Source organism: Choloepus didactylus, chromosome 19 (genome assembly GCF_015220235.1).
Source record: "Choloepus didactylus isolate mChoDid1 chromosome 19, mChoDid1.pri, whole genome shotgun sequence".
Lineage (NCBI taxonomy): Eukaryota > Metazoa > Chordata > Mammalia > Pilosa > Megalonychidae > Choloepus > Choloepus didactylus.
In genome coordinates, this window is record NC_051325.1 from 46,723,763 (window position 1) to 46,747,525 (window position 23,763).

A 23,763-nucleotide genomic window follows, 5' to 3' on the forward strand; every position below is an offset into this window, starting at 1 on the left:
ACATTCTGGGTTTTGTCCACAACAAATTCCCCTGAAGGTGCTTTCATGATATACACCAATAATCTCCCAGCTTCTAAATTTAACACATTTTTTTTTTTATCTTTATCTTACTTTAAGAAGGAAAACAGTGAAGTTATTGGGCTCTGAAGTCAGAATGTCTGGGTTTGAGCACTGGATGTGCCACATACTAGTGTGTGGTCTTGGACAACTCTCTTCCTGCTCTGAACCTCACCTTCCTCCTCTGTAAAACCAGGGTAAATACAGGTTGATTCCACTGGGTCATTTTGCAGACTAAGGGGGGTAATACACATGCTTAGAAGAATGTCTGGCACAGGGTAAATTCTCAATAAATGTTTGGTCCAATTATTATGAATACTTGACCATTCTTCTACTATTGCAGTGTTAATTCTCCTTCCTTGTGGGGTCTCTCCTCTATTTAGGCTCAGGAGACACTTTTCCTTCCTGGTTTTTCTCATAAATCTGGGACTATTTAATCATCAGTTTCTTCTTGGGCACTTCTCTTCCTATACTTGCCCTCTTTTCACTGCACACACACTTCCTTCAATGTCTGCCTGCTCACTTACAACTCCTGGACCCAGGTCTCCACTCCAGACCTTTCACGTGAACACAAGTCTTCCTTATCCAGTTCACAGCTCTGTATTTTTGCCCAGGTGTCACACAGATGCCTCAAACTCAGTTTGTATGCAGCAGATCTAAGCATTTTCCCTATCAAACTCTCTTCCTCATTTCCAAACAGGCCATCCTTCCTGGACTATGGACCTGGGTGGGTGTCACCACCACCCACCCAGTCATCCAGGGTAGGGATCTGGGCATCTTGCCTGAGCTCCTCATTCTGCCTTGCCTCTCACATTCATTTTCTTTTTGATTTTATCTTCTTAGCCTTTCTCAAATCCACTCGTGTCTTTCCAACCCTATTAGTTTAGACAATACAAAGGAGCCATTTTTGTAGGTCAAGACTAGTTGGATATAATGCCATAGGTCTGATTCAAACCTTTATCACTTTTCATTCCTGCTATCTCAAGAGCCTCCAAAATGAACCCTCTTCCTCCTGTAATATGTCCTTAGTTCGTCCTCTATGGTCAAGCTAGTAGGAACTCTCTTATCGTAGATGGAATGTAAGCTGGGTGATGAGACCAAATTCAAAGAAGGAAAATCTCTATTAGAATCCTTGGGTCCTCTGTGTCAGTGGATTTGAGGACAATGGTCTCAGTGAGGCGTGGGGCACTAGCAGCTATAACAAGTGCCAGGGAACCTGTAGTGATGGTGGCAATGGTGTGAAGACGCAGCTTCCTTGGGTGGTAAGATCTATCACTGAGACAGCATGTGGCTGCCTTGGGAAACTATGTAAAGAGACCTGGGGGGCGAGTCACACCAAACAAAGAGCAGCTGGCACCGGCATGATAACCACTATGGAAGACTGGTTTATGAAGAAAGCAGGGACTTCAGAGAGACTCAACAAACAAAATTGCGCAGGAGGCAGGGGGAAATCTTCCAGAAATAAAAGTGTGACAGTTGTCTCATCTTGCAGAAGGAGAAATCAGAGTAGCTTTCTATAAAGAATCTTAAATCTTTATATATATTTATATTTTTTTAATAATTCAAAGGTAACCAAAAACATCTGTAGAAAAAAATAAAAAGAGAAATTATAGAACAAATACACTTTTAAAAAATAGCCTGTAGACAGAGAAAGAGGGGTGGGGGTAGAGACTGATAGTTGGACTCATAGAATGATACAGCAAATGTGGCAAAAAGTTAAAATTGGTGAATCTACGTATCTGGTCGGGGGGCATATGTTGGAGTTCTCTGTATGGGTTTTGTATTATTTGCAACTGTCCTGTAAGTTTGAAAATATTTCAAAATAAAAATTTAAAGAAAAAAAGAAATAGCATGGAAGCATTAAAACTGTAAAATAAAAGTGACAAAAATAAGAAAAAATATTTCTGTTGTGACAATAAATATAAATGGGTTAAAACAGAGAAAACCTCTCAGACTGTCTAAATAAACAAAATCTAATTGTATGTTATAAGATAAATACCTAAAACAGAATGACTCAGTAGCCTTAAAAATAACAGGCTGAAAAAATACATAATAGGGAAATTCAAAGAAGTAAAACACAATTGTTAAAGAAGTAATTTAAAAGCATTAAAGTAGAAGTTTACCAAAAAGAAAAATAAAAACCATTCAATGGACTAAAATGGCCATTTTAAAAAACGCATGCTTCAAAAGACTTAAAGGGAGAAAATGAAAATAAAAACAGTAGTTGAAGGCTTTAACACATCTTAGACGCTGCAAAAACAGGAAAAAAATAAGGAATCACATACATGATAAAATAATAAGTTTACTACATATATGTTAATGAACATAAAGAGAAAATGAAACTTCTTTTCAAATGCTCATGGATTAAGCACAAAAAATATACTTCAATATAATATATTTCAATACAATATACTTCAACAAATCCCTCAAAGAAGAAATTGTATAAATTTGGGTCTGTATGTTTTCTAAACAAATTCACTAAAGTTCGAAATTAATAACAAAGCTTAAAAATGAATTTCTTAAAAGTAGGATTTCATGGCAACCTGGCTGGCCCACTCGCATCATGTCACTGGCTCAGTGCAGATAACTACCAGTTCCAGAGGGCGAAGAGTGATCCTTGAGCATATGTATGTCTGATGGACACGTGCACATGTAACCCTCGAGCATGTGTGTCTGGCTCAAGCTGCCTGGTGGTGGCCTGAGGGATTTGCCATCCAAGAACTTGCCCTGCATGAAGGCGGCGGCTCCCAGAGCTCTCCCACAGAACGTGGTGGGAAAACAGTTACGTCATGCTGCCTGGGGCAAGGGATTGCTGGCTGTAAGACACGTAGTACAGTGACCCTGGCACTGAGGAAACCATTTCTTAGGGAAGAAGGGATGTATCCACATAAACAGGGGAATTCCAGGGCCAAACATGCATGTGCAAGACAAGACACAAGGGCAGAAAGGACCAGGGAGGCAGCAAGCTTTAGCCCCAAAGGAGAGCACTCGCACCAGTCAATCTGCAAAGACTGGGAAAGGTGTTTTCTTCTTTCCCTTCTTTTGTTTTTGTTAGCTTCTGACACTTGAGGAAAGCTCTTTCCTAACACTAGTTGGATACAAGCTCAAGGAACAGAAGCCTCAGAGTCTAATTTCCAGTGATAGCACATTAAAATATCAAAATATCCAGGTTTCAACAAAAGATTACAAAACATACAAAGAAACAGTGAGTGATGGTCCAGGCAAAGATTAAAGCCTTAGAAACCATCAATGAAGAGGATCAGACCTGGGACATCCCAGACAACGACTGTTAAAAAATGGTCCTAAAGATGCTCAAAGAGTTCAAGAAAAGCATTGATAAAGAACTAAAGAAAATAGTAAAATGATAGATGAACACAAAGAGAATATCAATAGAGGGATGGAAATTACTATTACAACTTTTTAAAAAAAAGAAAGAAACTGAAGAGATAATGACAATTAAATGCAATATATGATACTGGATGGGATCTAAGAATGGATGAGAAAAGGCTCAAAAGGACATTATAGGAACATAAGAAAAATTTGGAATATAGAATGTAAGCTTTACATCAATGTTAAATTTCTTGAACTTGGTAACTGCACTTAAGGTGATTACAACATAAGTGAATACCCTTGTTCTTAGGAAACATACATGCAAGTATTATGTGTTTAAGGAGTATGATGTGTGAAACTTGCTCTCAAATGTTCAGAAAATAGATGACAGATAAATAGAGAAATAGAGAAAACTGACAGTGACACAGCAAAGGTGGCAAAACGTTAAAATTGGTGGGTCTGGGAATCTGCTAGGGGTGGGGGGCAGGGGTATTTTAGAGTACCCTGTATGGGGTTTGTACTATTTTTGTGACTTTCCTGAAAGTTTGAAATTATTTCAAAATAAAAGTTTAAAAAAAGTAACTAATGAGGAGAGGGTCTACTTAGAGAAGTCAGGAGAACAGAAGAGGTTATATTTAAATGTAACCAGAAAGATGAAAGTGGCCAGTCAAATAAGAAGCGACGGTAAGTGCAAAGGCCCTCGGGCAGGAGAGAGCTTGAGGGTGACCTGGGAACACAAGATGAGGCCCGTAGAGCTGGAATGTAGTAAGTAGAGTAGAGAGGCTCAAGGCAAAGCTGGGTAAACACCGTGGGGTATTACAGTACATATGAGGGAGTTGGAATTTCCTTCTAAGTCATAGAAGGATTTAAAGAAGGGGGGTCACATAATCTAATTTACAGTCTTAAAAGAGCATTCTGGTTGCTCTGTGGGAGTTGACCAGCATGACTAGAGCCAGCATGGTCAACTGGGTGAGGATGAAAGCAAGGAGACCTATGGCAACCTTACTGTAGTCACCCAGCCAAAAGCTAAGCATGACTTGGATGACAGGTGAAGCTAAGGAGAATAAATATATTGATGATTTGTGAGATATTTTGAAGGTACAGATGAAAAGAATTGCTCCTCGATTAAGATGTACACCTGACCTCGTGTCTTGCCTACCCTCCCTGCTGTCAGTGGGCTGGGGAGCTCTCAGCATATGTGAGATGGGGCACTAAGCACCACGCAGAATTAATCAAAGGACAATGTGAACTTCTGATGGCAAGATGTTTCAGCCAAGAGAATGGATGTATGTGGAGAAGTTGTCTGAGACAGGGAGACTGCAGGAGGATCTTACACAGAGAGAGCATCTTATGCAGAGGCCGAGAGGTCATAACAAGCAGTTAGGTGTGACTGGAGTTGGAAGTTCTCATCGGGGAGTGATGAGAGGCGATGGTGCATCAGTGGCCCAGCTGTTAGGGGCTATGAATGCCAGGCTAGGCAAGCTGAACTTGAAGGAAGCAAACCACACATCATGTTTCTAATCAAAGTCAGGTGAGTCCTTAATTTCAGGGCTCTACATAGCAATTATAAATGTGGAATAAAAGGCCATTTAACCTAGGCAGGGGGTGGAGACTAGAGCCAGCAGGTGGCTGCAAAATTGATAAAAGTTCTTTATTTAAAAATACTGGTACAGAAAAGTTCAGAATCATTAAAAATATGAAATATAATTATTATCACCTGGAAAAGGACAGTGTGCTGCAGCACAGCTTAACAGGCACTTAATAAGCTCCTGCTTTTCCTGAGAGGAGGCAGGTACAGGGACTGGATGGCCAAGGGGCTTTCTTATCCTGGGCCCTGGTGAAAGCCTAATGCCAGAAAGCCCACTAATAAGAAAGATGAAATTTCTGTGTTTATTACAGAGCTAAAAGTCAATTTTAGGACTGTGAAATATGACTTTAATAAAGGAATACATAAACCATCAGGCTCTGAAGCCAAGCACTGCTGAAAACCAAAATTTTATTTAGTCCACAGAATCATACATGTGGGACCTGAGCTCTTAAAACTCATTTTGCTAGTGTCCCCCATGTCTCCCAATGCGCCCCTTTTTCTCTCTGCTGTAGGAATGTGTGCACAGGTGCCCACAAGTGCGTTGTAAGTCTGGGAGTACGCAGGTGCTCGTGCAATGTGTGTGTGTATTCCTGTGTTTGTGGCCATGTGAGTGCCCATCCATGGCTGTGAGTGTGCATGTGTGTGTTTGCATGTCACACATGTGCATTTTCTAAACTGCCGCTCCTGGCACATTGATGCCTTCTGCCAACAAAGAGCAGAGAAGAGCAATGTAATGCTGCTGTAGCAGCCAAGCAGCTGGAATCAGGAAGTTATCCCAGAAGAGGCTGCTCATCATGGGCAGCACAGGTTATGGAGGAAGGACGGGCTGAACAAGAGTGGGCGTTCTGCAAAGGAAGCTCCCTTGGTGCCTGCCTGCCTCCTTCCCCTGTGCCTACTCCTCCCTCCCTTCCACCCTCCCTCTTTCCAACACTGGCTGAGTGACCACTGCAAGCCCCACACGACAGTTCATGTTATCTCAGTTAATCCACAGATGGACCTTTCGCTGGGCCTGTGAACCCTCTACATTTCACAAACCAGAGAACCGAGATTCAGAACTACGAGGGGACACACCCAACATCACACCGCCGGTGAGAGGAAGAGTCCCCTAACGGGCAAGCTTTCTTCACCAAAGGCAGAGCACTGAGCTTGGAGCCAGAGGACCTAGGAGGGATTATGAGGACTTCAACTTACCAATAGTAACCCCTACTCCAGAAGAGAGGGCCTGTTGCCGCTTAACATGGGGGGTTACCACATAGATAAGTGGGAGGCAACATGCCTACAATGAGGCTATGTGTGCCCAAAAAATGCCCTTTCTTTTCCCAGTACCCCATCAACGAGCATGGAAAATGGTGGGACCATCTCTCTCCTAGGTCCTTTGCCCACCCATTGTACCTCTGCCTGTAGTCCATCCTATATCTGTTTGCATAAGACCCTAGATAGGGGGTTTCTAGTTGGGACCCTTAGGTCATGGGGGATCTCCATAGGCTTATAGACCTGCTTGACGTTTATACCCAATGACGGAGTGCGGAGAGTCTAGGAAACAGGGTGCCTGGCTGCTGGTCCCAGCTTTGCCAGTGATTCACTGTGTACCCTTAGACTTTATTGTCCTCTGGACTCATTAACTTTATTGTCCTTTGTCACCTACAGCAAAATATGACCTGGAGGCCAAATCCAGCCCACCACTTGTTTTTGTATATAAAGTTTCATTGGAACACATCTGAGGTCACTCATTTACATATTGTCTAGGGCTCCTTTGGTGGTGCAATGGCAAAGTTGAGTAGTTATTACAGAGACTGTATGGCAACAAATGTAAAGTGTTTTCTACCAGCCCTTTACAGAAAATGTTTGCTTGATCTATGAAATGGGGATGAACCAAAGGCACTTGTATCAATATGTGTTCCGTCAATCTCTATGGATAGGGTGACTATGTAATTTATCACCCAAACTGGGGCACTTAGAGAGTGATCAGATGCTCTCAACAATTTCATAAAGACAACAGGGGGAAACCAGGACGAGACAGGGTGCAGGGCCACCATCTCCAGCATGCTATTTCTACAGCATGGTGGTTGCGTGACAAAAAGAGGTCCCTGGTCAAACTTATATGGGAGACAATAAATTAAACAGACATTAAATTAAACAGGTTTCTTTCCGGGTCCTCAAAACTTGCACATGGCTAATTGTGAATCTCCCTGAAGGCTAAAAACCCTGCAGCTCTTCCAGTATACATGCGCCCTTGACCTCATCACTCTTCATCAAGGAGCATCTCAGGAAATGGTCGTTCCACAGAGTACACTTTACAAGTCGTGCAATGAGGAAACATTTCAAGATGTGCAGGCCAGAACTTCTCCCCTGACCCACACAATGGTGCAGAAGAGAATGCAGGGCTGTGACCCCTGATTGCAACTCTGAACCCAAAAAGTTCCCAAAACAAGGCTTGTCACCTAAGTGTCTTTTATATAAAAAGTAATTTGGTGGCTAAACTTGAGCTGAACTGACATTGTCATATTTACCGTTTTTATTTATCCCACTTCTTTTGAGTATTCAAGTTTTGCTGTAGCAATATTAGGCAATAATATTGCTGATTATGGGGTGTTGCCTCAGATCTTACTGGGAGTGTTATAAACATTCAGTACAGGAAAACATATTAGCTTTTAAATTCTAAATATTCTGGCTTCTGAAACAGGTCTGACATCATGAATTTCAGGTAAAGGACTGGGGACCTGGCTCCAGTTTAAAAATACTGCACAAAGGGGAAAGACATAGAAATAATGAGGCCAAAGGACTAATAATTATGTCAAACATCTAAGACAAAACACATCTCATTGCTAGTGACACACATGTTAAAATCAAAAGATTCACCCTTACAGTCACTTTCACGGATAGGTTATCGCTTCTCTAAAAGAGGGGGTGGGGGTTTAAATCGACACAATGATTACAGTTCACACTGACCACTGCAAGGCTGCTCTTTACCCAACCCGTCTGCATCCCTGACACCTGCCCAGCTCAGAGAGTATGCCTGCTAAATGACTGACAAATGGACAGGTGAATTGAATGAGTGATGGTTTGTGAAAACATTTATATAACCACTATACTGTCCTCACCAAGCTTAAAATGAATCTTTTCAAGGCTCTCGTTCACTTTCTCTCTTTTCCTCTCTTCCTTGCTGCCTCTTTCTACTCTCTTCCAAACTCTACTTCCCACCCCTGTTTCTTGGCCACCCCACGGACGGGCAGAGGAGACGGGGTAGGGTGGGGGAAGAAAAGAAAACATGGTTACAGGCATGCCCATTCTGGCCCCTCTCCAATGCAATTCTCAGTTTTCCAGGGTCATGGAGGTGATTTGAGCTGCTTGGTGGACCCTGCTCCAAACATGTGGTTTGGAGTATCCACTTCTTGAAGTCTACTGACAAAGGACACCACAATGTAGAACTTAAGAAAACCCTCAGACCCAGATGCAGAGTCTAAGAGAGGCAGCTGCAGGATTCTCAAGTGATTAAGCATAACAAGGGCCTAAACTAGCTGCCATGGAGTCCAGACCATCTGAGAGTCCAGCCTTCGTGTTTCACTTTACTGTCCTCCACCAGCAGGGGTGCCAGGCGTGATCAAGAACTCCACCACAGGAAGAGGTTTAGCAAAGCGGTGAAGAGGTTAGATCTGCACTGTTTATGCCCCTCGCCACACGTGTGATTACTGAGCACTTGAAATGTAGCGGGTGAGATGAAGAACTAGATCTTTCATTTAATTTCATTTTAATTAATTTAAATTTAAGTTTAAAATTGATACTCAACTCAGTTATTAGAAGTATGTTTGGAACAGCTTATGACTATCAATAGACTTCTTCAACTGTAAATTTTATGAAATCTAAATACTTATCAAGTATTTCCAATGAAAAGGTAGCATTTGACTTTAGATGGGCTGTGAGTGTAAAATATACACTGGATTGAAAAAAAAGACTAAAATATTTTAATAATTTTTAGATTGATTAAATGGTGAAATGATAATATTTTGGATATTAGATTAAATAAAATATATTATTAAAATTAATTTTTAATTTTCTGTTTCTTTTTACTTTTTTTAATGCGGCTAATAAAAAATTTTAAATTATAGATGTGATTCACATTATACTGTTATTAGATAGTAAAATAGTGGCTTAGACAGTGGAATCAAACAGAACGGGTGTGAAACAAAGGGTTTATCCCCATGTGAAGCCTGGGTGATCACTTATGAGTCTGAGCCTCAATTTCATTATCTTTAAAATGGGCATAATAACACCCACTTCAAAGGATCATTTTGAAGATTAAACAAGTTATGTAAAATGCTTCATACTGTGCCTGGAATGTGGCAAACACCCAACAGGTGGGCATTATCGTCACCAGCCTCATCATTCTCACTATCACCAACATCATCATCTCACCTCTATATATGAAAGGAATTTCAGGAAATGTACTACAAAAGACAATAAATTATTCTAAAAAGAAATCACAAGCCATGAGGATAAACTGGAATATATATGACAAAAATCTAGCTAAGAATGGAGGGTAATTGAGTATTAAATTCTGATTTCTAGTTGCAAAGGCAAGAGGGCAATTGAGTATTAAATTCTGATTTCTAGTTGCAAAGGCAAGAGGGCAATTGAGTATTAAATTCTGATTTCTAGTTGCAAAGGCAAAGGGGAAATAAAGCTCGAACTGCCTCATTAATATAACATAACAAGTGATCAAGAGAGACAAATGAATTCCTAACACTAAAATCTGGAAGGACTATGCCATGGATGCTGAACTAGGGGAGTCCAAGAAGCCCCTGGCCACAAATCTTGATCTTGCCACCCTCAGGTCTGTCTTCTGTTGCACTTTAGAGAAATTCCTCCAAAATGCATATCTGACTATGTCACTGTCCTACTTAAAACTTTCACCAGTGGGAATGGGAATTAACTGTAAATGGGTGCTAAGGCTCTTAGAGGGGTGATGAAAATGTTCTAAAATTAGTTTATTGTGATTCCATTTAAAAAAAGTTTAGCTTGTACAATTAAAGTAGATGAATTCTATGTTATGCAAATTGTACCTCAAAAAGGGTGTTTAAGAAAAAGGTCTCAACATCCCTGGGCCACAACCACCTCAGGTTTGCTCCTAGAGGCATGTCCATGGACCAGTGCCCCCTGTGCGCTCTGTGCCATCGAGCCACGTGAGGCAGGGAGGGAGAGTGGTGGAGGGATCGGGGCATTCAGAGCAATCCGGCATTGCTGTGGCATTTCTGTTGTGGTTTATAAAAGCCCACAACAAATTTGGGGGAAAGACCTGATCCTTCACCACAGTTCAGAGTTGGATCGTGTCTCCCAAAAAGACCTGCTGAGGTCCTAACCCTCAGTGCTTGTGCATGTGACCTTACTTGAGGATAGTGTCAGCCTGGATGGAATGAGTTGCTACCTTAAACCAACAGGTCTGCTGTCTTCCTAAGAAGTGGAGAAGACACGCAGAACGACACAGGAGAAGACGCCGTGGGAAGGCGGACGCAGAGGCTGAGCTGTGCAGCCACAAGCTAAGGAACACCTGGGGCTCCAGAAGTTGGAAGAGGCAGGAAGGATTCTTCCCTGGAGGTGTCAGAGGGAGCAGGACCCTGCCCACTCCCTGATTTCAGACTTTGGCCTCCAGAGCTGTGAGGCAGTACATTCCTGATGTTTTAAACCACTCAGTTTGTGGTACTTTGTTATGGAAACCCTAGCAAACAAATACAACCTCAGGTAGATGGACTAGGGCTGCTCTAGACTAGAGAATAAATGCCATCTCCTCAGCTGGGCACCCAAAGCCTCCCATGATCCACTTGCCCCCTTTGCAACTTATTCTTAAACAATGTAAAGTTTCCAAACTAAGCCATATTCTCTCACTCTCTCCTCCAGTCCGTCACCTAACTGTCCCTGACAACCCAATCACCTTTTCTTTTCTTTCCCTGCAAATTCTTTTTCATCCTTCAAGAGTCAGCTGAGCTATTATCTCCTATTGGAGGCTATCCCAATTGTCTTCCTCCCACCAATGCCCCTTCCCCAGAAGTGACTGTCAACTAGTCACCTCCTCTCTCTGAACCTCAATTTTTTCATCTGTAAAATAGGGGTAATAATAGCACTTCTCTCGTCAGATTGTTGGAAGCATTTAGTTTAGAAAAGGCGACACTCTCTCCGCTCCCCTGGCATCCTGGAGAGCCTGCCTGTGTCTCAGCGTATTGTAACTGTTTATATACATGTGAGTCTCCTGCTCCAGACCGTGACCTCCAGGGAAGCAGGGCAGCCGTGGATTGCCTCTGCAGCCGCAGGGCCTGGCTAGGAGGAAGAGCTCAGTATACACACATTGAAACAGTGAATGCGTAGATGAAGTTCCTTCCAGACCTAACAACTCTAGGCAGGGCAACAGTGTTATGTAATCATTAATGCTTTCTGTTTTTAAACAAACCACAGTAAAACGCCATACCTGGTAGAAATGTGGCCAGAAGGTGCTGATGGCGAGCTCTGCCTTCACCCAGCCCTCAGTCACGACCCCGGACACGTTCCAGACCGGGTTCCCCTGGGGCCCGCCATTCACCTTCACGTAGACGTTCAAGGCCCCTGGGCTGGACCTGTCTCGGCTGGAGAAGTAGTAATGGAAATCGATGCAGTGGGTGTCGTTCTCCTTCAGAGTCGGCAGCAGCAGGTGGGCCTTCTGGCCCGAGGCCCTCCCGGAGCTGTTCACCATCATGAAGGAGCCTGGAGACCCCCAGAGGGGCAGGAAGCAGAGGCAAGAAAAGAGAAAGAAAATCCTTCTGAAAAGGAGTTGAATCCACAAACATGGAAGCCAGAGGGCTGGCCAGAGAGCAGTTCCCTCTAGAGGACCTAGTGAGCCACTCTCTGAGGCTGAGTGTCCTCTTCTATAATTGGAAATTAAAAAACCCTACTCAACAAGGTGGTCTTAAGGATTGAGAGATGGTAACTGGTACGAAGTGAAAGTGTTGTACCATGGAGGCAATCTATAAGCATTTACAAAAGAAACACTACATCTAACGTAAGATTCAAAAACCCCAGCAGCTCCTGAAGGAAGTACGGAATTTTTTTTTTTTTAAAAAGGGATTTAACTAACTGCTACTGCTACAGGTGAAAGGAAGTGAAATACAACCTCATTCAAACCTGGAATGGAAACGTCAACAATATGGGAGGTGTCATTGTTCCAACATGCTGTGCCTGGAGTCTCACTCAGCACAGGCAACCATATATGAAAGAGGGACATAGAAAAAGTAGAGTGCATTCAAATAAGCAAGCAAGACCCTGAAAAATGTGTGAAACTACTGGAAGATGTTCAGCCTGGAAGGGAGAGTGATTAATATTTGTTAAGCACTTAAGGAGCACCAGTGCCAATGCTAAGCGTCTTTTTTTTAGATATTCCTCCAATGGAGATAGATTTCACTTTATTTCATGATTGAGTGATTTGTCCTGGGCCACTCAGATGAAAGGGATGAGGCCCAGATTTTCTCCAACCTCAAAGTTCATGCTATTCTTACTGTTTGCAGAAAACACGACTATCATCTCCAACCATGACAAAGACTGTCTCATGGAAGGGAAATGAGCTTCTTTTGAGTTGCTGTGCCAGATTGAACGGTTGTTCCCAGTTCTTTGGCCCTCCCTGGAGCCATGCCCTTTGCCAATGTCTTTGCAGTTCCTCCCAGTACAGGTAGAGGGCATGTCTCTTGACCTTGAGCTCTACCGTATGACCTGCTTTGATTAACAATATGTTAACAGACATGATTCAAGCAGAAGCTTGACATGCTTGTCTAGCTGGGCTCACCCTCTTGCCACCTCCCCTGAGAAGAACATGCCACAGGTAGCTACTGCCCCTTTCAGTTTGCAATCTAGAGTAAACACACCTGGAGGAAGAGACCTGAGCTCAACTGACAGTGAAGAACCAGGTCAGGCCACCCTCCCAGCTAGAAGTGCAGCTGCCTGGCCAAGCGCAACCTAGATCCACCAATCCACAGTCATGTGTAGACCCACCAGTGTGAGAATAAATGATTACTATTTCCCACTGAGCTTTCTCTGGTTTTTTATGCATCATTATTGTAGCAACAGCTTATTGATACAATTGCCCAAGAGGGCAGACTCATGAAAGAAACCACCAGGAGGCACATTTCAGTTCAACATGCACTAGGACCTTCTCATTTGTAGAGGTGATGCAACATGGGATTCACTGCCCAGAGACAAAGTGAGTTCCCCATCACTGCAGGGGACTAAACACAGACCGGACAAATTGAGGAAACATCTAAGGAAATTTCACGATCCAATCAACAGTGAGAGCTGAGCTCTGTGACTTAGAGTCTCTGATTCCATGAAATAAATTGCATCATAAAGCACAGTTGATAAACTCAGATGATTCTTGGATGACTATTCCCACCTAAAAAACCACTATTGCTTTGAAATCTTATTATTTTAACCACTAAAATCTTCAATTCAGAATGTAACCTTATAACTAATTATCCTCATCCAAGGTGAGCCACTTCGATAGCCATAAGTAGTTCCATTCTTTCACCCTAATATTAAAAAGTCTAGCAGCTGCCAGTTAATAAGTGCTGGGCAATCACTATCTTGTAGGGCTTCTAGAGGGTGCCAATCAATCACACTCAGTCCCCTACAAGTTCTGAACAGATTAAATAGGGTAGGATTCAAACCTCCAATTTATAATTCACAAAGATGTATCATGGAAAATAACTTGGATGTGCAGCCAAATTAGCTACCTGCATCTTCTCTTCTCAACCAATATGCAGAGCAGGTGGATGACCTGGACACCCCTGGTCCACTCCCCTGACACTCCACCTTCACTCAGACCCTGTGGAACAAGGCTGTTCTAGTGGGATGACCACTTAGGGCCTTTGGGCAGGCTAGTCCCAAAAAGGAGCCAACAAGGAGGAAGGTGGCAAGGACAGAGCCACCTTCATAGGTTAAAGATAAGTGACATGATGGCCAGCAGACTCTCACAGTCCTACTAATCAGAAAATGTACCTCTTGGGGTAGAAGCCACTAGAAGTACAGCAAAGATGGTATCTTCCCATGTTTCCAAGAGAGTAAAGTTTCCTAGTTTATGGCTTGGCAGTAACACAGGGTAAGAAGAGAGGCGTCTCCTCATCAGCTATGTTATCTTTAATACTCCCAACCTCCCAGGGAGGCAGCAAGGAAGCAACCATTGCAGGGGAGGAAACTGGGGCTCAGAGAAGAGAAGACTGGACCAGCATCCATGCCCACATCTTTCTGCTGACCTACATCCCACAAAGTTCCAGGAGGTGTCCCAGGATAGATGAGTAATAACCCACAGCCCCACAAAGTTTGCATTGATTGCTCCTGCTTTATGGGTGCGGCACATCTCCAGGGAAAGGAGGAAGCTTGAGAAGCAAGGTGTGTCTGCCTCTCTCCACTGTGAATCCCACAATGGCCGCATGGTCTTTTTAGCTCCTGTTCTGCTGCCAATTCATACCAGGTGCCTATGTCCCCTCAGCTGTTTACAGTCCACAGCAAGAGACTGGAAGGTTCCTTCCACCAGTGCACTTTCCCACTGAGGGAGCAGGTGGTAGAGCAGGCTCGCTGAGGGAGTGGCATTGACCCTACTCCAAGTAGCTTCACACACAGCCATGTAACATCTGTCCACACCTGCAAGTCTAGAAACACTGGTCATTTTGCTGCCCCCATAACTATTTATAGAGGATGCTGCACTTTCCTGAAGGCAGAGCTGGTTAAAGTGCTGGCCTCTCCATTAGCTCTCCATGGGGCAGAAATTGGGAGCTGATTAACAAACCTAGTTCCTCTTCATTCTGGCCACACAACTGTACTACATCCCCCAGTGTCCCTTTATGGTTTGGTGGGGCCATGTAACAGAGTTCTAGCCCATAGGTTGTGAGTGTGATGTGTGCCACTTCCAGGCCCGGTCCCTAAAAGCCTCCCCTGCTCCATCCCTCATTATCTTGCCTCTCAAAGTGTGGTCATTGGACCAGGAGCCTCAACTTCACCGGAGAGTTTGCAAGAAATGCAGAATCTCAAGCCCCCAGACCTACTGAATCTGCATCTGCATTTTATCAAGATCAGGTGGCTTGTATGCACATTAATGTGCTAGAATCTCTGATCCTTTCCCTTTTTCCATCCACTGGCAGAATGCACAGGAACTCCAGGGCCTGGGGAGGACAGAGCCACAGTAAAAGGAGCCTGGTTCCCCGTATGACATGTGATAGGCTGCCTACATATCAGGAATATCACTTGGAACTGTAAGTGAACAACAAATAAACTAATGTTGAGCCTTAAGCCACTGGAATTCTGAAGTTGTATTATAATCACCGGCATTGTCAATATTATGTTGGTATCTCAGTAATAAAGGAGCCCCTATTTCCTTCAAGCCCCTCTTTTCAAGAGGATCAGATGGGAAAAGATACCTGCTAAGTAAAACTGCAAGATACTCTGAACAGGGACATCATTAAGAACAGTGATCATGGATAAAAAGTAGAAAGAAGAAAACCAACAGAACAGCCTCTGAGAATGAATCCTTGAGAAAAAAGAAACAAGGTAGACCCACATTAAGACTTTGTGTCTTAGGTGGGTGAGAATCAGGTTGGATTAGGGTAACAAACCATGTCCCCCATCTGACCCCCAAGTATTTATTTGTGTAACCTGATATGTCTTCTTTAGGCTTTAGACTAGACAGAAAGGTATCTGTTCTGGTGCAAGAGTTATAGAGATAGACAAGAAAACTGAAAGAAAATGGAAGAATGAGATGACGACTTCACACCCCACCCCACCCCAACCAGCTCACCCCTAAAGGAGGGAAGGGTGCTGGTGAGAGGGGCACAGCAGGATGGAGTCCTGTTCATGCATGTCTTGGGGAGATTAGGGAAACAAGCAGTGCTGCACTGGGGTCCAGATGACAGAAAGTAGGAGAGTGGCCTCCAGGGATGGGGGTGGGGGTGTGTGTGAAAAATCACCACCAGCATCTGGTGTGTCTAGCAGGGAAGAAGACATACAACAGCATCATGAAGGGTAGTGGGTGTGGTGAGGGGGTCTCCCTCACCAGCAGCAGTGGGCTTCTGCAAGACATCCAGGAAGGGGCAACATGAGTGACTGATCCTGTACTTGAGCACACAGGAGATGGCCGGGGGTTTTCATCAGAATTGGGGAGAGGCTCACCAGGGGCAAGCAGAGGCCCTGCAGTCAAGCAGGTGGAGGTCTGGAGGCATAAGACTTAGATACTGTATTAGTTTCCCATTGCTACTGTAACTAATTAACATAAAATTAGTGGCTTAAAACAGCCCTGGATGTGAGAAGTCTAAAATCAAGATATCAGCAGGGCTCTGTTCTTTCTGCAAACTTCGGGAAAAAATTCATTCCCTTGCCTTGTCCAGCTGCATTTCTTGGTTCATGGCCCCTTCCTCCATCTTCTAAGTGTATAGCTCCAACCTCTGGGTCCATCGTCACATCGCCTTTTTCTGACTTTGGCCCTCTTGCCTCCTTCTTACAAGGAATCTACGTTTTCAGCCCACCTGGATAAATCAGGATAATCTCCCCATCTCAAGACACTAAATTTAATCCCATCTGCAAAGTCACAGGTTATTGGATTAGGGGGTGGACCATTAGGATTTTAGGGTCATTTATTCTGCACCACAGACACATACGGTATTATGGCCACACAGGTTCTCCCAAGCCAGTGAAGCCAGTGAAACAGGAGGATGACAGACCCTGCAGGCACCAGTGGGCTCACACCACGCATACAGCACGTGCTCTTACGTGAGCGTGGAAGGCTCCTCGCAGCACCAGGTCCTGTCATCACCAAGGCCTTCAAGCGGAATATAGAGTAAACAATAAAGCAAAAATGGGGTCACTTCATTTGCTCTCAATTTGGACAAAAGAAAAAAATATTTGTAAGTAGATGTAGACCCGGGGGAGGCCCACCCTTTCAAGAGCAGGAACACATCAGGGCTGCCAGCCACAGGCACAGGTTGCTCCTCAGACACTGCCTCCCAGTGTGGCTGCTTTCAGGCCGTCCTAGGTTAACCAGACTAGTGACCTGGAGGAGAAATTCTGCCAGTGGTTTGCCCACCCAATATCTGAACACCTTATATTTGGGGAACTCCCTAACTGATGAGACAGAAATGGAAAAGGCCACATACCCTCTTCTCAGCCTTCTTTATAACAAGGCTCAGGCACATGGCCTGGGCTCCACCAAGCAGGGACTCAAACCCCAATCTCTGAACTGAAGCCAGTGATCAAATGAACCCAGGACTCAAGGCACCAGAGACTGGGCAGAATCCATTGCAGAGCAGGCAGCAAAGGAGGAAGGTACCTCCAAGTTGCAGAGGAAGCCATCAAAGTGGACCTAAGAGCAAAACCAGCATCCAGCCTCCTGGATTTAAAAGGACAGGCCTAGAGGGGGCATACACATGAGCATAAGGACTGAGGAGGGAAGGATTCACTCGGCCAGGGTGGGTAAGGATGTCTTCCAGGAGCTGGGAAAGTTGAGCTGGAATTTGAAGAATGAATAGAAGTGAAACCTCCCCAGCCAGTAGGCACACCATGAACCCTGACGCAGGAATCTGAGCAGCTTTAAGTCCCCACCTGTGCCTGTAGGGAATTCAGCTCCTAGCAACTCCCTCTATTTCTGGAAGTCCCCAAGGCATGTCCCTCACTGCTACCTTAATGGGGCTTAGCCCCCACAACCTTGCTGCTTCTTCAACATACAGATCCCTGTGTGTGGGCCCTGCCATCAGCTGTGAAGTCTCATCAATTGGGCAGATCCTTGTTGGTAAGGGGGACAGTCTCTGCTCTGGACGCACTCAGGAGCCCACTTTGGGACTCACAACAGAACTAATTTGGCCCCAAAGTCAACAAGATTCAAGAGACAGCTCTTTCTGTCACCTCAGCCCTTCTTTCCTCCTCCACCAGGGTGCATGTTCACCCAGCACCCAGTGCTGGATTCTCTCCTCCATTATTATCTTCCAGTTCTGGAGGTCAGGAGCCTAAAACAGGTCTCATGGGGCTGAAATCAAGATGTTGGCAGGGCTGCAGTCCTTTCTGGAGGCTCTAGGGGAGAATTTGTTTTCTTGCCTTTTCCAACTTCTAGAGGCCACCTCCCTTCCTTGGCTCATTGGCCCCCTTCTCCATTGTCAAAGCCAGCAGAATAGCATCTTCTGCCTCCCTCCTTTACTCATAAAGGCTCTTATGGTCCAGGATAGTCTAGGATCATCTCCCCATCACATGGTCAGCTGATTAGCAACCTTAATCCCAACTGCAACCTTAATTCCCCTTTGCCATGTAACCTGACATAGTCACGGGTTCTAGGATTAGGATGTGGACATCCTATTCCACTTGTCACGGAGTAGATGAGGGCTGTGTGGGGGAAGAATCTCCATATACATGGCAGGGAGTTGGGCTCTAGGATGGGTGAATTCCAGAAACCCCACAAAAGGTGGTGGACTTTATTCTACAGGAAACGGGGGCTCTTTTGATGGTATGCCATGGTCAGTTTTGCATTTTGGAAAGATGGGGCTGCCTGCTGTTGGATCAGATGCTGCAATATGGCCTCCATCAGGTGCCTCCAAGCTGCAGGACACACCTGAGAATTCTCATGTCCTAACTGTACACAGGGCTCAATAGTTTCTCTCCTAACGTCCCTTCACCAGGAATATGCTCGGTCCCATCAGGTCAGTACAGAGCAGCAGATATAGATACAAGAAGGTATATAGCTAAACACCACACCTCAGAGCTCTCTGAGCCTTGCCTCTTTTCCAGCCAGGACCCATTCCATAAAAGTACACCTGGTAGTAACTTGGGAAGGTATTTCAAATGGAGGGAACAGCATGTGCAAAGGCACAGAAGCAGGAAGTCGTAGCACCTGGCAATGCAAGTCTAGATTCTTAGGGGACTGTGGGATCCGGCCATCCACAGCCCCCTCCATATCTAACCCACATCATCCAGAAAGGAAGAAAGTCGTATCTCTGAGCTGAGCACAGGCCTGCCATTCTAGAGACGGTTCAGGAGTGAAAGCCTTCACATACATCATCAGCTCAGTGGGACTCTCTTTGATCAACAGGTTGGCATAATTAATATCAGCCTGGGGCTGTCAGTTTCCTGGAGATCAAAAATGAGCCAGCCATTATGCCGAGATCAGTCAGAAACAAGAAAGCGGAAGACTGTAAATACATTCTTCACCCTTTTTTTTTTCAAATCCGCTAACGTGATAAGGAACATAAAACAGCATTAGTTTCCTCATAGTTATTATACATAGCACTGAAAACTGTGGAATTTAACCAGGAAGTACTCTCCGGCTGGCCATAAATTTTGCATTTTTTCCCCGGGTGCATAATGATGCCTTGATAAGCGCCCCATTATTGATGTGTCTGAACATAGATCCCCATTTTGGAGGCAAAATGCTTCTCCGGAGCAGATGGCGGCTATTGTGTTTACACATGAGCACCTCAGGATTGCATTTCCTCACGTCGGCAGTAAAAAGAAAGCCCTAATTGAGTTTTTAATGGCTTTGCACATTGTTCATTAAGATTACATGAGTGTGCTCATGCGGCTGGCAGCTGAGGGCCGGGAGCTCCGGGAGCGCGGCGCGGTCCCTGCAGACAGGTGGCCCGCCAGCCCCGGGTGCCAGGACCCACGTGAAGGGAGCGGAGAGCGGCGGGCCCGAGTGCTCCGACAGCCCAGGCAGCTGTGGCAGTGTGCAGTGAGCCCTGGATTTGCAGTCAGGAAAACTGGATTTCAGCCCCACTCCTGTCATTTTCTAACTGTGTGACTTTGAGCAAGCCAGTCCAAAGGCCCAGGACCTCCGTGCCCTCATCAGTAAAATGGGATAATGAAACCTACACATCAGAGTTGTCTGTCTGTTTGTTTTCTGTGAAGATTAAATGAATGAAAAACAATACTTGACTCAATAAGTGTTAATTTTATAAATAAATGGCCAGCAGCAGCTGACAATGGGACACAATGCAATTTATAAGAGCTAACATTTACTGAGAATTTCTATGCACCAGGCATTGATCCAAGCATCTTTTAGGCATCAACTCAGGTTGCCATCAGAGCATTCAAATACAGTGGGTTCCATGCTCTCCCTGTGTTAAAGCAAGGGACACTGAGGAAGAGATCACGCCATTTGCCCAAAGCCACACAGCCAGAGAGTGGTCAATAACTCAAACCAGTTCCACGTGCTCAGTAAGCAAGAAATGTAAAGTCTAGGCAGCAGCCTCCCCTACAGCAGCTACTAACAACATATACCTACTTAAATTTAACTTAAATTAAATGAAATTAAAAATTCAATCCCTAAGACACCAGCCACATGTCAAGTGCTCCGTTGAACTCATAGCTGGTGGCTACCATGTTGGACAGTGCAGATATCGAACATCTCCATCATTGCAGAAAGTTCTATTGGATAAGCGCTGCCTAGAAGTTATGCATTATTCATCAAAGCATAAAGAATTACATCAAGGTGAGACCCAAGAGCTCAACTAATCCAACCTGTCTATTTTATAAGCTCCAGTGAGGGGAAGTGACTTGTCCAAGATCATACAACACAAAGATTTTGAATCAGGTTTCCTGACTCCTGTTTCAGTTTCCACTATGGATGGTTCCGCCTCACCTGAGTTGTACAGCCACAGGAGGGGTCCCCAGAGAACTGTTTAAAGGGGAAAAAACATATGTTGCCTCCAGGAGACTGAAAGGCCTTAGGTATTGCAAATGCCAGATGCCTTTTGGGAAAGCATGCACACATAGCCTCAGTTCTGAAATGTGGTTCAGCACCATTCCTTGAAGCCCTGACACCGGTTGGCAGAGTGAATGCAGGATGTTTCTAAAACAGAGGCCCTGGAGTCTACTGGCCTGGATTAGAATCCCTGCTACACCTCTCCCTGGATGACTTCGACCCATCACTGAAATTCTCCGAACTTCAGTTTGTTCTTATGCAAAATGGAGATAAAAACCCATCTCACATGACGGTCTTGAGGATTAAATGAAGTACTGTTTACAAAGTGCCTAGTGTAGGTCCTCAAAAACAGTTTGTCCATTTTTCACATACCCCCAAGCTTTCAATAAAGTGGGGACACTTCAATAGACTAATGAGGAAAATAGCAAGGAAATCATTGAGGAATGAATAAAAGTTGCTGCCTCATCCCTATCCCCTACAGCTATTCAGTCATCAAGTTCTGGGGATGCTTCTATTTAATTGGATTAACTTCTTCCTCTCCACTCCATGGCTACCACTCAGATCCTTGTCATTTGTTTCATGGACTTTTTTAACAGCTTCCTAATCATTCTAGTCTTGATTCTTTCACCATCCAATCTAACAGCAAGCAGCACCATCTTTCTGAGGTGCAAAATTGGCCATGATGTGCCCTCCAGGGACTCCCCATTTCCTGTAAAATCAAGTCCACTGTCTATCATGGGGTTATTTGGAACTCTCCATGTCATGGCCCCCATTTCCCTGCCTGGTAGCAGAGACTCTTCCCCACACAGCCCCCATCCACACTCTCAAAGGCACAGCAATGCCCCCCCCGCCAAAGACATTCTCATCCTAATACCCAGAACTGTGAATGTCAGGTTACATGGGAAAGGAGAATTAAGGTTGCTCATCAGCTGACCTTGAGATGAGGAGATTATCCTGGACTACCTGGGTAGGCCCAATGTCATCATGAGGGTCCTTCCTTATAAGTGGTCAAGGCAGGCAGGAGAGGCGGAGTCAGAGAAAAAATTGAAGATGCTCCACTGCTGGCTTTGAGGATGGAGGGAGGTGCCAGGAGCTAAGGAATTCAGGCAGCCTCTCAAAGTTGGAAAAGGCAAAGAGAGAAAGAGAGAGAGAGAAAGAGAGAGAGAGGGAGAGAGAGATCCCCACCCCCAGAGTCTCCAGAAAGGAACACAGCCCTGCCAACACCTTGATTTCTGTACTTCTGACCTCCAGAACTGTAACATAATCCATTTATGCTGTTTTAAGCCACTAAGTTTGTGGTAATTTGTTACAGCAGCAATAGGAAACTAATACACACCCCAACCATTCCATGCATTTCTCTGCCTTGGGCTTTTGCTCAGATGTTGCCCTTCCTGAAATCCACTCTGAGGAGCTCAGCTACAGTCCTTCATCAGATGACTTAATACTGAAGTACTACGAACTCCCTATGGCCTCCACCAAGGCCCAGAGAGCAGGTGTCCCGGCACCATGGCCCCTTTATCTGTCTCAATCTACATTTATGATGGCTCTTTTGAACAAGGCCTAACTTAAAAGTCCGTAAGTATTACATTCAGCTGTCTGATAGCAATAAAGGGGCAAGGAGCACAAAACTGCAAAAGGCACAATGCACCATCAAGTAAGAAGATGTGGAAGAGAAATACATAGTGTTACCAGCATTACTATGAAAACTAATCATAATTAAGCCATTCATAAAAGTAATAATAAACCAATAGCCACAGTAATAAACCTATCATTCAACATTATCCATATTATCTAGGAAATCAAGATAATTATCATGTGGCAAAAATAAAAGGAGAAAATTTGCTTCTTGTCTAACAGACCAGAAAATCTGTGGAAGGTTAACTATGGCTTAATAGATACTTAATATCTATTTAAAACACACAGAAAATACATTCTTAAATTTCAAAGGTATTGAACACTGAACATTCTGTCAGTCAGTCTGTCAACAAGTCATAACTATTTTTGTAATCATTCATTTGGAACCAGTAAGTTGGGATTTAAGCATTTCATATGTAAATTTGTTAAGGCAATTTTCCAAGAAACAGCTATCTGATAGTCCATGTGGGTGTGGACAATGCAGTTTAACAATGGAATTAAGCCCAGGTGATTGGATCTGAAGACACTGCTAGGAGGAGCTCGATGCTAAACCAGCTCAAAACAAAGCCAGGCAGAAGGCTCCTGCAAGCGCAGCCTTTCTCGGAAAGGCCAAGCATCTGGGTCCCCTGCCTCCCTTCCCCCTTCTTGAGAAAAAGATGAAGGGAGAACTGAGGAGGAGGGAGAGAGGAGAGAGAAAAGAGAAGGAGGAGGGAGAGAAGGGGCGGGGAGGAAGAGTAAGAAACGAAGCAGAGAGCAGAAGCGTACAAAGAAAAGGAAGCAGACGGGGAGATGAGGGGCCAAGGGACAGAGGACAGGAGGGGAGGAAGGGGAAAGAGGGAATAAGAGAGGTGGTGAAGTAAGAGAAATAAGTAAGGAGAGGAAAAGGAAGGAGAGAAGAGGAGAAAAATAGTGGAGACTAAGAATGTAGAATAAAATCTAAACCACCTACCTTTTAACAACCTCTCATCCCCATCCCCACTCCAAAAGCAAAAACAAAAACAAAACCCAACATTTTCTCTTTGGTCCTAGCAATAATCTTGCCATGAAATAGACCCAGGTAAATGCTGTAGGAACACCAGGGAACTGTGTTCTCCCCTGTGTAACTTCATAACTTGCCTCTCTGAACATCTCAAAGTAATATAATAGCTCAACATCCCAGGAGGAAACATCAGTGTTATTGTAGGAAAAACAATGGAACCCAAAACGTGACAGAATGAGAGCTCAGCTACGCAAATCGAGAAACCGAAAGCCTTGTTCGATACGCTCTGAGGTGATGGAAGCACCCCAACATTTTGCCCAGATAAGACAGAACTGAAGGGCAGAGAGAAGGCCACCCCACCCCCAACCCTTCCTAGGCACCCTATTTAGTCACATGGTGCCTCTGTAAGTAAAGAAGTCTCTCTCCTTTCTTTACCTGTAAAATAGGTGTCAGGTAGAGTTCCTAAAGTCCCCTCCACCTACAGAAGCCAAT

The 23,763-nt window shown here is 44.4% G+C and overlaps 1 protein-coding gene across 8 annotated transcripts in view; it reads right to left on the minus strand.

The window, feature by feature from the left end:
* PTPRT (protein tyrosine phosphatase receptor type T) overlaps nucleotides 1–23,763 on the minus strand; it is a 1,173,155-nt gene that overhangs the window by 723,903 nt on the left and 425,489 nt on the right. For all 8 annotated transcript variants that reach the window (XM_037810913.1, XM_037810912.1, XM_037810909.1 and 5 more), the window contains exon 3: nucleotides 11,433–11,704. In XM_037810913.1, the coding sequence (XP_037666841.1) occupies nucleotides 11,433–11,704 (272 nt within the window). The remainder of the gene's footprint in view (nucleotides 1–11,432; nucleotides 11,705–23,763) is intronic.